This window comes from Mobula hypostoma, chromosome 5 (assembly GCF_963921235.1).
Source record: "Mobula hypostoma chromosome 5, sMobHyp1.1, whole genome shotgun sequence".
Lineage (NCBI taxonomy): Eukaryota > Metazoa > Chordata > Chondrichthyes > Myliobatiformes > Myliobatidae > Mobula > Mobula hypostoma.
This window is the reverse complement of record NC_086101.1, coordinates 73,138,108-73,156,122: the sequence shown is the minus strand read 5'-3', so window position 1 is coordinate 73,156,122 and position 18,015 is coordinate 73,138,108. Positions and strand designations below refer to the sequence as shown.

Below are 18,015 nucleotides of genomic sequence, written 5' to 3'. Positions count from 1 at the left end.
CAGGTACTCACAAAACTGTGAATGTGTTTTTAATATAAATCATACGTGGGACAAGGTCAGCTTCAGCGGCACCATGGAATGGCTAAGCATCAACTGCAGTGAGGAAACTGGACTCACATATAGGCCAGGGCTGGGTAACAATGCCAGGTTTTCAAGCCAGATTGGTGTCCCCACATTCTGGTAACTTCATGGTTAGTATTAATATATATTTTCTTCCTTTAAATAAAAATCTCAAATTTTAACTACAAATATAAAGTGCCAGAGACACTCAGTAGATCCGGCTGTGCCTGTGATCTAGGAAACAAAGTTGCTGTTTCAGAGCAACTTCCTTTCATTAGACATAACCTCGTTTGTTCTTTCCACTACTGAGCACCTCCACTAATCTTCTTTTCTTTCTGATTGCCAAAACGCTGGCATTTTTAGTTTAATTGCTTAATACTAATACTGCGGCAGGGTGGTGCAGTGGCTAGCGGTGCCAATGATTACCAACTGGCGCTCAATTCTCGCGACTGTCTGTAAGGAATTTGTACATCCTCCATGGGTTTCCACTGGGAGTACCCGCTTCCACCCGCATTCCAAAGAAAAAAGATGTATGGTGTGAGTTAGAGCTAGTAAGTTGTGGGCATGCTATTTTGGCGTCAGAGGCATGGAACACCACGTGCCGTTCAGTATGATCCTTGCTGATTAGATTTGATGTGAACAACACTTTTCATTGTACCTTTCATGTCCGAGACAAATAAAACTAATCTTTAAATCTCTTTAATCTTTAACGACACAGACTTTAATTCCACAGTGTGCTTTTAATGAACTATCCAAGCATTCAGAAACCGAAGCACTAATTCAACTATTATTACCATAATTTCGCCACAGTATTACCTCGCTGCTGTGTCGACCTTCTTGAATATCGTCTGCTTGGCCTACGCTCAAAGGAGACTTGCCGCCGTGGTTTGCTAGATTTGGTGGTCTGGTACTCTGTTCTCCCACTAGAAATCAAACAGTTTGGAAAATAAGTAACATACACAAAGTGCTGGAGGAGCTCAGCAAGTCAGGCAGCACTTATGGAGGGAAATGAACATCTGGTGTTTTGGGCTGAGACCCTTCATAATTTTGGAAATTTCTATGGCAAGACAATGATACAAAATGTGCCCAAAAAGCTGACTGCATCAATGTTGTAGCTACCTAGGACAAGATTACTTTTATCCATGTAATCCCCAGGACTGATGGCTCGCCAGTATGGAACTGCCATTAATCCACTCATTTACATCAGAAGAGGATTGGATGAGATTCCTGCATCTTTTGCTTTCCATGTGCATGTATGAACACTAGATGAAGACTTGATTGGATCAGTTTCCCAGCCTTTCACTAATGAGTGAAAGGCTCACCCTATTATCCCAGATGGGTAACATGGGCATGGAGTGGGAGAAGGGAGGAAAGAGTCAAATAGCAACTCATGAAGGAGCTGAAAACAACAAAGGACTGTACTTTGTTAAGAAATGCAAAAAAAAAGTTGCTCAAAACAAGTCTGTTATAGATATCCTCCCTCCACAGAACTGAGTATGTTACAGTTCTTAAAAATTTATAATAGGGCAACTGTGAAAATTAATTCCAAAAAATTATACAAGATAAGAGGTCTCAATACAGACTAATGTAATTGTTTGCTTGGGATTGCTTAATGCAAACTGTCGGTTGCATTTTCACATTTGCTCTGATGACCATGTAATGCCAAAATATACTTTACCAAAGCACACACTCTGTGCCCACTTCTACACTCATCTATAGACGAGTACTGCGTGTAGTTTGGTCACCTAGAGCAAAGATGGCATGAAGATTGAAAGAGTGCAGAGGAAATTTACAATCTTGTCAGGACTTGAAGACCTCGGTGACAGGGAAAGGTTGAATAGGTTAGGACTTTATTCCAGAGTGTAGGAGAGTGAGGGGAAATGCGAAAGAAGTACACAAAATTATGAGAGCAGGCTTTTTCCACTGAGGCTGGGTAATGAGTTAAGGGTGAAAGGTGAAATGTTTAAGGACAACGAGAAGGGGAACTTCTTCAACAGTGGGTGATAATAGTGTGGAACAATCAGCCAGCAGAAGTGGTGGATTCAGGTTTGATTTCAACACTTAAGAGAAATTTGGACAGGTACATGATTGGGAGAGGAATGGAGGGCTGAGGTCCAGGTGCATGTCAATGAGACTAGGCAGATTAATAGTTTAGTGTGGACTACATGAGCCAAGAGGCCTGTTTTCGTGCTGCAGTGTTCTCTGACTCCGCAGTGTAATATCCAATTAAATTTATACTCAAATATCAATACAAGTAATAAGATTAGGAAAATCCGACAGGTCAGCAACAAAATCCCAAAGGACTGAGAATATTAAAACATTTTACTACATTTTGATCCATGAAGAAAGGAGGTTGGGTGAGACTGAATCAGAGGTCACAGGTTAAGGGTGAAAAATTAAACATTTACAGGAACCAGGGTGTTGAGGGGTGGGGGGATCTTCACTCAGAGGGTGGTGCAAGTGTGGAACAAGCTGCCAGTGGAAATGCTAGGCGTGGGTTCAATTGTAACATTAAAGAGAAGTTTGAATGAGCATCTGAACAAAAGGGGTACGGTTCAGGGTCAATGGGACAGGCAGAATATCAGTTCAGCATGGACTAGATGGGCTGAAGGGTCTGTTTCTGTGCTGTACTTCACTGCTCTATGACTCAGAGTAAGATAGCGGGATGCAGTAACAAGGTAGGACTCTATGTACTCTCAGAACTAGGGCCATTCACACAGAATAATTACTAATACAAAATGGAGTCAGAGAAAACTACTTTAACCAATTCAGCATAACACTCACTTGTCCCAGGATCATTAGACTGTGACGGGTATAAAAGAGGTTCACAAGGATATTACCAGGACGGAAAGGTTTAAATTACAAGGAGAGATGGAGATTATTTTTCCCTTGTAGAGCAGGATTCTGGGGGGGGGGGGGGGGGTGTAGTGGAGTGGAGTGGAGTATAGTACTCCAGAGTAGTGGAGTTCCAAGACATCAGAGAAACCATTTGAAAGAGAGCCAAAGGGTAACTTTTACCCCCACACAGAGAGAACCAGAATCATGATCAGGTTTAGTATGACCAGAATATGTTGTGAAATTTATTTTTTTTGTAGCAGCAGTACTACGCAATGCAGAACAATAAAAACTGTGAATTACAGCACACACATTATGTGTAAGTATAAAATAGTTAAATTAAATAAGTAGAGCAAAAAATGTAGTGAGGTGGTGTTCATGGGTTCAATGTCCATTCAGAAATCGGGTGGCAGTGGGGAAGAAACTGTTCCTGAATAGCTGTGTGTGTGCCTTCAGGCTTAGCATACAGGGAGATTGAAAACTTGGCTGAGTGGTGTAATAACAACAACCTCTCACTCAATGTCAATATGACCAAGGAACTGATTGTAGACTTCCGGAGAGAAAAACCAGAGGTCCATGAGCCAGTAATCATAGGAGGATCAGAGGTGGAGAGGGTCAGTAACTTTAAATTTCTGGGTGTCATTATCTCAGACCCATCATACAAATATAATTGCAAAGAAAACACAAGAGCATTTCTACCTCCTCAGCAGTCCAGAGATTTGGCATGTCATCAAAAACCTTGGCCAAATTCTAGAGATGTGTGGTGGGAAGAGAGCTGACCAGTATGGGAACACCAATGCCTTTGAATGGAAAATCCTACAAAAGGTAGTGGATTCGGCCCACCCAAGCATTGAGCACATCTACATGAAATGTTGCCATAGAAAAGCAGCATCCATCATCAAACATCCTCACCACCCAGGCCATGCTCTTTTCTTGCTGCTGCCATCAGGTAGAAGGACTCGTAGCATCAAGTTCAAGAGCAGTTACTACCCCTCAACCATCAGAATCTTGAACAAAAGTAGATAACTACACTCAGTCTATTTCAGGTGTTCCCACAACTCATGGTCTCACCTTAAGGACTCCATCTTGTTATTTCATGCTCTTGTTATTTATTGCTATTTATTTATATTTACATTTTCACAGTGTTTTGCCCATCAATCCCATTTACAATTACTATTCTATAGGTTTGCTAAGTATGCCCACAGGAAAAAGAATTTCAGTGTTATACATGAATGTACTCTGATAATAAATTTTACTTTGAACTCCGGTACCTCTTTCCTGGTGGTAGCAATGAGAAGGTGGCATGCCCTGTATGATGGGGCCCCTAATGATGGATGCCACCGTTTTGATGCATGGATTAAGTCGCCAGCCGAGTAGAAGAGGAGATTACAACTGCAGAAATTAACAGACGCTTGGACAGGTTCATAGATAGGGAAGATTTGGAAGGATTTGGGCCTAACAATGGGAAAGGTAGCTGCCTCAGTAGGGCAACTTGCTCAGCATGAACACATCAAATTCCTTGTTGTACAGCTCTATGTCTTCATGGTAGTTAGGCAGATAGCACAGATGCAGAGAAATGTATGTGCACAAAAGAGAAAGAATATATCGGGGGTGAGAAGGCCGTGAATGGCGAGAGACAGCTTATGTGGAGAAGAAACACAGCATCAGGCCTGTGTTCTGCGAAAACAAGTGGTCTGCATCATCTAAACAGACATTCAATACACGTGGGAACTGTAGTCATTAATCCCTTTATGGATTATATGTTCAAAAGATATTAAGCAACCGTTCACATCCCTCTTTCATTGAAGACTTTTATGTTCCAGCCACTTTAACAAGCTATCATTAATATATTTCAACGTGATATTCAGCCATTTCTAGACACTTTCAATGAGTTACCTGCCCTGTAAACCACCTAATCCATCTCCTATGATCCCAGAACCTCAGAACTAATTACCTGTATCTGAACCGGGAGCCCATCCGCACGAAGGCCAGCTGGTTTGAGTTCTTTTGAACAGGTCCCCTCAGTCGGAAGAAGGCGTGGTGTTCCACAGCACACTTCCAGAGGTGCTTGCAAGCCTTGGGGTGATCCAGCCGAAACACAAAGGTGTGTTCTTGTTCCTTCCCCTTGTGAAAACAGCAAAATTCAGTCATCAGCTTCCTGTGATTCTTTCATAACTTCACTAATTTTACGTATCAGCCCTTTCTCAGAACGTATCTCAGTAAAGCAAAAGGAGTTTGAATACAGTAAACTACTACAATACTGCTCAAGTGAATTGAGGAGTATTCTACCATCACCATCGCTGCTGTTACAGCAATGTGTAGTATTGGGATGCATCAATCCAAAAAGTTCGATGTCCAAAGTATAGTTATTATCAATGTACATATATGTCACCATATACAACCCCAGGATTCATTTTCTTACAGGCATACTCAATAAATCAATAATAATCAAAATAGAAGACCGCAGCAACTTGGGAGTTCAACCAGTGTGCACAAGACAACAAACCGTGCAAATACAAAAACAAATAAGCAATAAATATCGAGAACATGAGATGAAGAGTCCTTGAAAGTGAGTCCATAGGTTATGGGAACATTTCAATGATGGGGCAATTAAGTTCAGTGAAGTTAGCCTCTGTGGTTCACGAGTTTTATGATCGAAGGGTAATTACTGCTCCTGAACCTGCTCATGTTACTCCTGAGGCTCCTGTATCTTCTTTCTGATGGCAGCAGTGAGAAGACAGCAAGTCGTGGATGGTGGGGGTCTCTGATCATGGAAGCTGTATACCTGTGACAGCACTCCATGTAGATGTGTTTACTGGCGGGAGGGCTTTCTCCATGATGAACTGGGTCGTATCACACTAACTTCTATTCTGAGGTTAACAGTGAGGAAAAGAGAATCAAAAAATGCTGAAGGGGCCGGCTGGTGGCGCAACGACATCGGCACTGGACCTGGGAGCCGAGGTTCCCGGGTTCAAAACTGGTCGGGTCCGCCCCCGAAGTACGCTTTCCATCCGTGCTGGGTTGAGTGTCGAGAACGCAACTTGACCTCATAAAACAAAGGGAAAATACTGTGAAAAATGTCTGTGAGAGGAGTGGTCTCCCTCTCCCTCTCTCTCTCTGCACCTTGTAAAAGCCATCATCACTGACACACGCACAGACACGCAGATACAAATGCACAGACTCGCACGCATGCAGGCACACGCAAATACAAAAAAAAGGCTGAAGATACTGGACTGATGAAGGATCTGATCCCAAGATGTTGGCTATCTACTTCCCTCCATAGTTGCTGCCTGACCTGTTGAGTTCCTCCAGTATTTTATGTGTTGCTAGCAATGAATAACTACATTTATATTTACCACATGTACATCGAAACATACAGTGACATGTACTGCATGCATAAACTACCAACACACCCAAGAGGGTTCTGGGGGCAGCCCACATGTGTTGTTACACATTCCCGTGCCAACACAGTATGCTCACATTGTTCAGCAGAACAACACAAGCAGCAGCAACAACAACAGAGCAAAGCAAGGCAACAACAGCAAAACAAACCCCTTTCCCGCCCAACACACACACACACACACACAGACCGGCCTTCAACCTCAGCTGAGGCTGCCTCCACCTCCACACCGCCAGCCTGTCGCCCAGACTCTCAGAATTACCATTTGTACAAGGTCAGAGAAACTGACCACAGACTGTCCTGTGTTCTTAAGATATAAAGCCAACACATTCAAAAAGAACACAGAAGGCAACCAATAGTTGGATCCAAAGCAAGCAAGCAAACTTTATCACCATTCAAGAAAACTTTAATGGCTGTGGCCTGCATTCAATAAGGAATTCTGCCATATCTAGCTCAAGAATGGATTTGTACTCAGGTCATCTAGGAGTCCATAGAAACCACAGAAACTACAGCACAGAAACATGCCCTTTGGCCCTTCTTGGCTGTGCCGAACCATTTTCTGCCTAGTCCCACTGACCTGCACACGGACCATATCCCTCCATACACCTCCCATCCATGTATCTGTCCAATTTATTCTTAAATGTTAATAAAGAACCCGCATTTACCACCTCATCTGGCAGCTCATTCCATACTCCCACCACTCTCTGTGTGAAGAAGCCCCCCCTAATGTTCCCTTTAAACTTTTCCCCCCTCACCCTTAACCCATGTCCTCTGGTTTTTTTCTCCCCTTGCCTCAGTGGAAAAAGCCTGCTTGCATTCACTCTATCTATGCCCATCATAATTTTATATACCTCTATCAAATCTCCCCTCATTCTTCTACGCTCCAAGGAATAAAGTCCTAACCTATTCAACCTTTCTCTGTAACTGAGTTTCTCAAGTCCCGGCAATATCCCTGTAAACTTTCTCTGCACTCTTTCAACCTTATTTATATCCTTCCTGTAATTTGGTGACCAAAACTGAACACAATACTCCAGATTCGGCCTCACCAATGCCTTATACAACCTCATCATAACATTCCAGCTCTTATACTCAATACTTTGATTAATAAAGGCCAATGTACCAAAAGCTCTCTTTACGACCCTATCTACTTGTGACGCCACTCTTAGGGAATTTTGTATCTGTATTCCCAGATCCCTCTGTTCTACTGCACTCCTCAGTGCCTTACCATTAACCCTGTTATGTTCTACCTTGGTTTGTCCTTCCAACGTGCAATACCTCACACTTGTCTGTATTAAACTCCATCTGCCATTTTTCAGCCCATTTTTCCAGCTGATTCAAGTCCCTCTGCAGGCTCTGAAAACCTTCCTCACTGTCTACTACACCTCCAATCTTTGTATCATCAGCAAACTTGCTGATCCAATTTACCACATTATCATCCAGATCATTGATATAGATGACAAATAACAATGGACCCAGCACTGATCCCTGTGGCACACCACTAGTCACAGGCCTCCACTCAGAGAAGCAATTCTCTACCACCACTCTCTGGCTTCTTCCATCGAGCCAATGTCTAATCCAATTTACCACCTCTCCATGTATACCTAGCGACTGAATTTTCCTAACTAACCTCCCATGCGGGACCTTGTCAAAGGCCTTACTGAAATCCATGTAGACAATATCCACTGCCTTCCCTTTCATCCACTTTCCTGGTAACCTCCTCGAAAAACTCCAATAGATTGGTCAAACATGACCTACCACGCACAAAGCCATGTTGACTCTCCCTAATAAGTCCCTGTCTATCCAAATGCTTGTAGATTCTGTCTCTTAGTACTCCCTCCAATAACTTACCTACTACCGACGTTAAACTCACCGGCCTATAATTTCCCGGATTACTTTTCGATCCTTTTTTAAGCAATGGAACAACATGAGCCACTCTCCAATCCTCCGGCACCTCACCCGTAGACAGCGACATTTTAAATATTTCTGCCAGGGCCCCTGCAATTTCAACACTAGTCTCCTTCAAGGTCTGAGGGAACACTCTGTCAGGTCCCAGGGATTTATCCACTTTAATTTTCCTCAAGACAGCAAGCACCTCCTCCTTTTCAATCAGTACAGTTTCCATAATCTCACTACTTGATTCCCTCAATTCCAAAGACTTCATGCCAGTTTCCTTAGTAGATACAGACGCAAGAAAACCTATTTAAGATCTCCCCCATTTCCTTTGGTTCCGCACACAGCCGACCACTCTGATCTTCAAGAGGACCAATTTTAACCCTTACAATCCTTTTGCTCTTAATATACCCGTAAAAGCTCTTTGGATTATCCTTCACAAAGGTTAAATGGACATCATGTTATGATAACAAGGACAAGAAACTCTGACCAGTATATCTTTTATCTACTCTCCCAAGAAATGCTAGGCTCCAGCTTACAAGCTCTAATTTGACATAAATCTCCTTTCAGTGCTGTTTCAACCCCACTTCAGTGGTTATTGGAAAGCAACAATTATCAGATACACATCTTGCAGCCCTAAAGCAAGTTCACCAAAACATGCAGCAGTTTCCAAGCAGTCTGGGGTCTGGATCACTGATGGCATTTTCCATACTGGGCTCACGCAACACTTATGGCTGAGCCACAGCTTAGCACCCAGACCTGGCAATCAACAAGGAGTAAGGTCTTCAAGGTGTCCCTGCTGGGACTGTGGCCCTCACCTTCAACCACAACGTTCAACTCAGTCATTCTGCCATGAATTCTGACGGCAATGCTTGGCCAGCAGAACATCGGCTACAAATTCAACCTTGTTAGTGTTGCTCAGTTGTCTCTGGCTCTGTCTCACCCTGAGAAAGGTAGTCTTATCCAGCAACAGGAAAGACAGCTGAAAGCAGCTCATAGTATGGAGCAACATACATCAAAGTTGCTGGTGAACGCAGCAGGCCAGGCAGCATCTATAGGAAGAGGCGCAGTCGACGTTTCAGGCCGAGACCCTTCGTCAGGACTAACTGAAGGAAGAGTGAGTAAGGGATTTGAAAGCTGGAGGGGGAGGGGGAGATGCAAAATGATAGGAGAAGACAGGAGGGGGAGGGATGGAGCCGAGAGCTGGACAGGTGATAGGCAGAAGGGGATACGAGAGGATCATGGGACAGGAGGTCCGGGAAGAAAGACGGGGGGGGGTGACCCAGAGGATGGGCAAGAGGTATATTCAGAGGGACAGAGGGAGAAAAAGGAGAGTGAGAGAAAGAATGTGTGCATAAAAAAAGAGTAACAGATGGGGTACGAGGGGGAGGTGGGGCCTAGCGGAAGTTAGAGAAGTCAATGTTCATGCCATCAGGTTGGAGGCTACCCAGACGGAATATAAGGTGTTGTTCCTCCAATCTGAGTGTGGCTTCATCTTTACAGTAGAGGAGGCCGTGGATAGACATGTCAGAATGGGAATGGGATGTGGAATTAAAATGTGTGGCCACTGGGAGATCCTGCTTTCTCTGGCGGACAGAGCGTAGATGTTCAGCAAAGCGGTCTCCCAGTCTGCGTCGGGTCTCACCAATATATAAAAGGCCACATCGGGAGCACCGGACGCAGTAAATCACCCCAGTCGACTCACAGGTGAAGTGATGCCTCGCCTGGAAGGACTGTTTGGGGCCCTGAATGGTGGTAAGGGAGGAAGTGTAAGGGCATGTGTAGCACTTGTTCCGCTTACACGGATAAGTGCCAGGAGGGAGATCAGTGGGGAGGGATGGGGGGGACGAATGGACAAGGGAGTTGTGTAGGGAGCGATCCCTGCGGAATGCAGAGGGGGGGGGAGGGAAAGATATGCTTAGTGGTGGGATTCCGTTGGAGGTGGCGGAAGTTACGGAGAATAATATGTTGGACCCGGAGGCTGGTGGGGTGGTAGGTGAGGACCAGGGGAACCCTATTCCTAGTGGGGTGGTGGGAGGATGGAGTGAGAGCAGATGTACGTGAAATGGGGGAGATGCGTTTAAGAGCAGAGTTGATAGTGGAGGAAGGGAAGCCCCTTTCTTTAAAAAATGAAGACATCTCCCTCATCCTAGAATGAAAAGCCTCATCCTGAGAGCAGATGCGGCGGAGACGGAGGAATTGCGAGAAGAGGATGGCGTTTTTGCAAGAAATGCAAAGATGGCGTTTTTGCAAGATGGCGTTTTTGCCCTTCTCGCAATTCCTCCGTCTCCGCCGCATCTGCTCTCAGGATGAGGCTTTTCATTCTAGGATGAGGGAGATGTTTTCATTTTTTAAAGAAAGGGGCTTCCCTTCCTCCACTATCAACTCTGCTCTTAAACGCATCTCCCCCATTTCACGTACATCTGCTCTCACTCCATCCTCCCACCACCCCACTAGGAATAGGGTTCCCCTGGTCCTCACCTACCACCCCACCAGCCTCCGGGTCCAACATATTATTCTCCGTAACTTCCGCCACCTCCAACGGAATCCCACCACTAAGCATATCTTTCCCTCCCCCCCTCTCTCTGCATTCCGCAGGGATCGCTCCCTACACAACTCCCTTGTCCATTCGTCCCCCCCATCCCTCCCCACTGATCTCCCTCCTGGCACTTATCCGTGTAAGCGGAACAAGTGCTACACATGCCCTTACACTTCCTCCCTTACCACCATTCAGGGCCCCAAACAGTCCTTCCAGGCGAGGCATCACTTCACCTGTGAGTCGACTGGGGTGATATACTGCGTCCGGTGCTCCCGATGTGGCCTTTTATATATTGGTGAGACCCGATGCAGACTGGGAGACCGCTTTGCTGAACATCTACGCTCTGTCCGCCAGAGAAAGCAGGATCTCCCAGTGGCCACACATTTTAATTCCACATCCCATTCCCATTCTGACATGTCTATCCACGGCCTCCTCTACTGTAAAGATGAAGCCACACTCAGATTGGAGGAACAACACCTTATATTCCGTCTGGGTAGCCTCCAACCTGATGGCATGAACATTGACTTCTCTAACTTCCGCTAGGCCCCACCTCCCCCTCGTACCCCATCTGTTACTCTTTTTTTATGCACACATTCTTTCTCTCACTCTCCTTTTTCTCCCTCTGTCCCTCTGAATATACCTCTTGCCCATCCTCTGGGTCACCCCCCCCCCCGTCTTTCTTCCCGGACCTCCTGTCCCATGATCCTCTCGTATCCCCTTCTGCCTATCACCTGTCCAGCTCTCGGCTCCATCCCTCCCCCTCCTGTCTTCTCCTATCATTTTGCATCTCCCCCTCCCCCTCCAGCTTTCAAATCCCTTACTCACTCTTCCTTCAGTTAGTCCTGACGAAGGGTCTCGGCCTGAAACGTCGACTGCGCCTCTTCCTATAGATGCTGCCTGGCCTGCTGCGTTCACCAGCAACTTTGATGTATGTTGCTTGAATTTCCAGCATCTGCAGAATTCCTGTTGTTTGCGTTCATAGTATGGAGTTCCAGTTCAAGTTTATCGTCATGGGCGCATTTACCCAGAGTATACATGCCAGGAAAATTGGTCTTTATGGAAATACTTTACAATCAATGTACGTATATAAGCTATCTTAAATATTGATATGCATTGTGTTGTTTTTTTCATTGTGTTCCTTATCTTATGTTTTTTGCTGCGTTGGATCCAGAGTAACAATTATTTCATTCTCCTTTATTCTTGTGTTCTGGAAACAACATTGAACAATCTTCAATCTTTACGCAACTGCAACACAGTACATTTCAAATGTGACAAATTACATAAGCTTAAATATAAATCATGCATAACTTACATTCAGAATCCCCACACTTTAAGGGGCTTACTCAAACACAGATTCTTAAGCAACAGTCACATCCCCCCCCCAAATAAAAAGGAGAATTCATACTGCATTTCTAATGTAGCTCAAGTTGTGTGCTGCATTACCAAATAACCTGCTGCCACCAAGTCTCAACAGCGGCCTAAAGATCTGTCAAAGAAATAGACCAAGTTCAAGAACAGCTACCCCCCACCCCTTCACCTTTTGGTTCTTGAACAAACTGGCATCACTCTAATCTCTAACTCAATGAGAACAACACTATGGCTGCTTTGATCACTTCACACTCAAATGGGCCTTACATTTTTGTTGTTCCATTGTGTTTTCTTATACGTTTGTAAAAAAATTGGGTGTAATTTATGTTGAATTTAGGTTTTCCGTGTGAGTGCTGCTTTTACGGTGCTCTGTACCTGTAATAATGCTGCAGGTAAGCTCTTCATTAAACATGTGCATGCAAGTACTTGAGCGTGTGACAATCAACCTGATTTTGACTTTAAACTTCCAGGAGCACCAAACGCAGGAAAATAAAAAGAAACAGAGCATTTCAGCAGGAACTCCCACAAGTTAATGGCTGAAGGAGTTGAAGACATGGACTCCATCAGCATAGTTAATTCAAACAAGGACCGCGAAAGGATTTAGGTTGATTTCGAAATTTAAGAGAAATTTAGATCGCTGCGTGGTTGGGAGGGATATGAAGGGCTATGATGGGCTATGATGCAGCTACAGGTCGATGGGATGAGGTAGGTTAATAGTTTGGCATGGACTAGATGGGCTGAAGGGCCTGTTTCTGTGCTGTAGTGACAATGACACAAGGTTACAAATGGAGGCAGAGAGTTCCAGAGGTTACAGAGTTAATGAGGGAGGGAGTTGTAAGCAATTGTTTTTTAAAAAAAAAAATCAGCTTTTGCTGACTTGGATCCATTCCAGGTGAGAGGATGCTAAGGTGAAGAATTACGAGGACTTGTAGTTAGTTGGTGAGCAGCAGAATTTTGGATGATCTCAAGTTACAAAGGAGAGCACCGAAAGTGTCTAAAAATGCAAAAGGTAAGGTGACCGCTTAAGTTTCCTTCACCCTGTCTCAGTATTCTGTGTACATTAATGCTTGCCCACCCTTCCCACCTGAAAACACCGGGTTTCTCCTACATTACAATTACAAGATTGATGTCTTCATTGTTTAATGTCTCCAAAAGCTGAAATTTAAACCTCAAAACACAGCAGCAAGATTAGGCCATTCAGCCCATCGAGACAGCTCCACCATTCCATCCCTCTCAACCCTATTCTCTTGCATCCTCCCCGTAACCTCTGACACTCTGACTAATCAAGAACCTATCAACCTCCGCTTTAAAAATACCCAATGACTTGTCCTCCACAGCCACTCGTGGCAATGAATTCCACAGATTCACCACCCTCTGGCTAAAAAAAAATTCCTTCTCATCTCTGTTTTAAAGGGACATCCTTCTATTCTGAGACTGTGCCTCTGGTCCTAGATATCCACACTACAGGAGAAATCCTCTCCATGTCCACTCCATCTAGGCCTTCCAATATTCGGTAGGTTTCAATGAGTCCCCCCCCCCCACCCCCGCCCCTATTCCTCCTCACTCCTGCGAGTACAGGCCCAACGTTCCTCATACATTAACTCTGTCATTCCCAGGATCAGTTTAGTGAACCGCCTCTGCACCCTCTCCAATGCCAGCACATCGTTTCTTGGATAAGGGGCCCAAAACTGCTCACAATGCTCCAACTGCAGTTTGACCAAGTCTATTAAAATTTCTATTGCAGTTATTAGCCACAAGATAATCACATGCTTCACACACATTTGTATCTTGGAGACACCAACAATCCACTATCGGTACCTCACCCAAGTGGCAATTTTCATGCATCAGCCTCAACAGTGAACGATACTGAGAGTGTCGCCGACAGCCAGCATCACAGTAGGTGTGCCAAGCAGCATATCCATGCAGGGAACACCTCTACACTTTCACACAAAGGAACCTCTCATTAAAATTAGGAATGTACAGAGGATAGCAATTTTCTACTTGTAGCACTGAGGTGGAGTGACATTCCCACGAACTGTATACAGTCTGTAATTACATGCCTCCTTTCAGAGTAAATTCACTAATTCGCCCTTGTCGTGCAGATGGTAAAGATCCCTTGGATTTATGTTAAAGAACATGACAGTTCTCTACAGTGGGGCATAGTTCCATAACGTACAATATGGTCATTATTTCACCGATGTTGCAGAACTTAATGGTTGCCACATTTTCACACTTCAGAAATACTTCAGTGGCTGCAAAGCATCTTAAGGTAATGAAAGTCACTATGCTAAGCTCTCCTACCAGCAGGAAGCTGCTTTGGAAGGAAAAGTGGGCAGATGCCCATGGCCTCCTCTACTAACCGTGATGAAGCACTGTCACATAGAAGGAGCAACATCTCATATTCTGTCTGCGCAGTCTGATAGCATAAGCATTGATTTCTTTCACTTCCAGTAAATTTCACCCCTCCTCTCCACCTCTTCTTCCATTCCCCACTTGAGCTCCCCTCTCACATTTCCTCTCCCCCTCACCTGCCCATCACCCCCTCTGATAGTCCCCCCCACTTTCCCTTTCTCCCAAGGTCCACTCTCCTCTCCTACCAGATTCCTTCTTCTCCAGCCCTTTGTCTGTTCCACCTATCACCTCCCTGCTTCTTACTTCCTCCCCAACCCACCTAGCTTCAGCTGTCACCTTCTAGATTGTACTCCTCCCCCACCTTTTTATTCTGGCTTCTTCCCCCTTCCTTTCCAGACCTGATGGAGGATCTCAGCCAGAAATATTGACTCTTCATTCCTCTCCACAGATGCTGTCTGACCTGCTGAGTTCCTCCAGCACTGTGTGTGTCTGTGTCTGTGTGTGCATGTGTCTGGATTTCCAGCATTCAGAAGAATCTCTTGTGTTTATGCAAGTTTTCAACATCATTCACTCGTTATGTGTCATTGTCATATGATGTGAGCGATCATGGTCTTCCATCCATCATCACCACGATTGCTGCTGGCAAATTTTTCTGCAGAAGTGGTTTGCCAATGCCGTCTTCAGGGCAAAGCCTTTACAATGACCCCAATGATGGATGACCCCAGCCATTATCAATTCCCTTTAGAGACTGTCTACCTGGCATCAGTGGTCGCATAACCAGGATTGTGATATGAACCAGCTGCTCATACGACCATCCACCACCTGCTCCTGTGGTTTTATTGGACTCTAACTGGGAGGCTAAACAGGTGCTACACCTTGCCCAAGGGTGATCTGCAGACTACTGGAGGAAAGGAGTGACTTACATCTCCTTTGGTAGAGACAAATCTCCACCCCTTCAGCCATTGCAAATTTTCCAGCTTCAAAAGTAAGAATAGGGTGGAGGGACACGGACACACACACACACACACACACACACACACACACACACACACACAGTGGTTTTAGAACTGCCAGGTGAACAATTAGTTTTTGTTGAACTGCAGATCACAGTCTTCCTTGGGGGGTTTTGCTATTGCTAGCTTGGTGGGTGGAAGGGGCAGATGTTTTTTGTTGAGGTAAATAAGGGTGGAGAGGGCCGAGGCTTGTGCATGGAAGGAGGGAATAGGGAGAGGTTTTGGGGTTCTAACGTTTTTCCTGTCATTCATTGTTCAGTTTTTTTTCCTGTTTTTATGGATGTTTGCAAAGAAAAAGAACTTCCAGTTGCATACATTCTCCTTTATTAAATGGAACTATTGAACCACTATGATCATCTGCCCTTTTTTGGTTTTCGAAGCAACCCCATTGCCCTTTTCACAGACTGTGAAAATAATATTCCAAAGTCTCGCTACCTTACCTCTTCATCATCCTCCACCACCACTAGAGTTAGCTTGCTTTTCTTAAATTCCAGTTTGATGATTTTAGGCCTGAAAACAACAAAGATAGAGCCTTTAATTTCCAATACCAATGAATAATGCCAGTACATTAAAAAAAACAAAACGTTTCTACTCTTTACATACAAGGACTTTTTTTTGTCACTAAGCTTGTATGACACCCACTAAACATAGTGCTTTGGCAGCGTCGGGGGCAATGATCAAGTTTAATAAAACCCGTATACCTAACCAAGATGTCTTTGTATCACATAAAACTGAGAAGCTGACACAGATTTCAAGTGTAACACAGTTGAGGAGCTGGGTGAAACTACATTGCATCGGTGGGGTGCCACTTTATCATAGTAGTAATTACAATGCCCTTACAGCTCAGGCGTTTCAAGTTCCAGTGCTGTTGGCAAGGATTCAATATGTTCTCCCTGGGAAACACATGGGGTTCCTCCAGGTGCTCCGGTTTCCTCCCACAATCCAAACGCGTACAGGTTGGTAGGTTAATTGGTCATTGTAAATTATCAAGTCATTAGGTCAGTGTTAAATCGCCTCTCAGAGTCCAACCCTACATTCCCACCTGAGAAGTGGAAACAGGCAAGGCTGGTCAATGGGGCCCTGGTGAAGTTGTATACGACAATCCCCTGTACAGTGGATACAATGGATTACAGAAACATTGCTGAACTCCAACCAGACCATGGAGATGGGGGGTCATCAATGGCCTACGCTCCACTGGGGGCGAAGGGCCCAAGAAGAAGGTGGTCAGTGTTAAATAGGTGGGTTGCTGATGGCACGGCTCGTTAGGCCGGAAGGCCCTGTTCCACACTGTAACTCTAAATAAACAAATCTAAATAAAACTAAACATCAGGTTTTCACTTCAGGATATCAGCTGAGGATCTCCATTGCATTACAAGTAAATGGTCGCTTACTTGGTGCACAAATTATGTACTCAGAGATGGTCTCCAATGCGAATGCCTTCTTGGATGACAGGGAAGGAAGTACTGCTATTAGCATTGTCACATTATGTCAATAATAATAAGATGAAGGAACAAACTAACCAGAAGAAAAGTCCAATCTTGGTTTCTCCTTCAAACACCAGGACTCCTGTTGGGGTCAAGCCCAGGCTGTATTCATTTCCATCCCTTCCCTAAGTAGACAGACAGAAAGGCAAGGTTCAGAAAAAGCTACTTACTCTCTTCCGCAGTAAGAACAAGGAAGTTTGGCTGCATGATTAGTTGCACCACCACCTGCCACGGAGGCTCCAATGCACAGAAATGAAAAGCACATCACCAAACAACTTACGAGCAGAATTAGGGCATTTAGCCCATTGAGTCTGCTCCATTGTGGCTGATTTATCTTCTCTCTCAACCAAATTCTCCTGCCTTCTCCCCATAACCTTTGCCACCCTGATTAATCGAGAAGCTAACATCTTCCGCTTTAAATGTCCTCGAAGACAAAGATTCAGCACCTTCTAACTAAAGAAATTTTTCCTCATCCCTGTTCTAAGTGGACATCCCTCATTTCTGAGGCTATCTCCTCCGGTCCTACACTCCCACACTACAGAGAACATTACCTCCATATCCACTCTATCCAGGCCTTTCAATATTCGATAGGTTTCAATGAAAATCAGCGCAACCCTCCCCCCCCCCAATTCTTCTAAACTCTAGCGAGTACAGGGATAGAGCCATCAAACACTTCTCACATGTTAACCCTTCATTCCCAGGATCATTCTTGTGAAGCTGCTTTGGACACTCTCCAATGCCATCTTTTCTTAGAAAATGGGCCCAAAACAGTTCACCATGCTCCAAGTACGATCTAACCAATGCTCATAAAGCCGCAGCATTAAATCCTGCTTTTGTATTCTAGTTCCCTCGAAAAGAATGCTTACAATGCACTCGAGTTCCTCACCACCAACTCAACCTGCAAGTTAACCTTTAGCTAACCTGCAGGAGGACACCCAAGTCCCTTTGCACCTCTGATTTTTGAATTTTCTCCCCATTTAGAAAACAGTGTACACCCTCATTCCTTCTGCCAAAGTGCATGACCATACACTTCCCTGCACTATAATCCATCTACCACTTCCTCATCCATTCCCC

At 44.7% G+C, this 18,015-nt stretch overlaps 1 protein-coding gene across 4 annotated transcripts in view; it reads right to left on the bottom strand.

The window, feature by feature from the left end:
• epb41l5 (erythrocyte membrane protein band 4.1 like 5) overlaps positions 1-18,015 on the bottom strand; it is a 207,315-nt gene that overhangs the window by 81,009 nt on the left and 108,291 nt on the right. For all 4 annotated transcript variants that reach the window (XM_063048542.1, XM_063048540.1, XM_063048541.1 and 1 more), the window contains 4 exons: positions 16,978-17,066; positions 15,898-15,967; positions 4,850-5,019; positions 877-983 (listed from right to left, as the gene is read on the bottom strand). In XM_063048542.1, the coding sequence (XP_062904612.1) occupies positions 877-983; positions 4,850-5,019; positions 15,898-15,967; positions 16,978-17,066 (436 nt within the window). The remainder of the gene's footprint in view (positions 1-876; positions 984-4,849; positions 5,020-15,897; positions 15,968-16,977; positions 17,067-18,015) is intronic.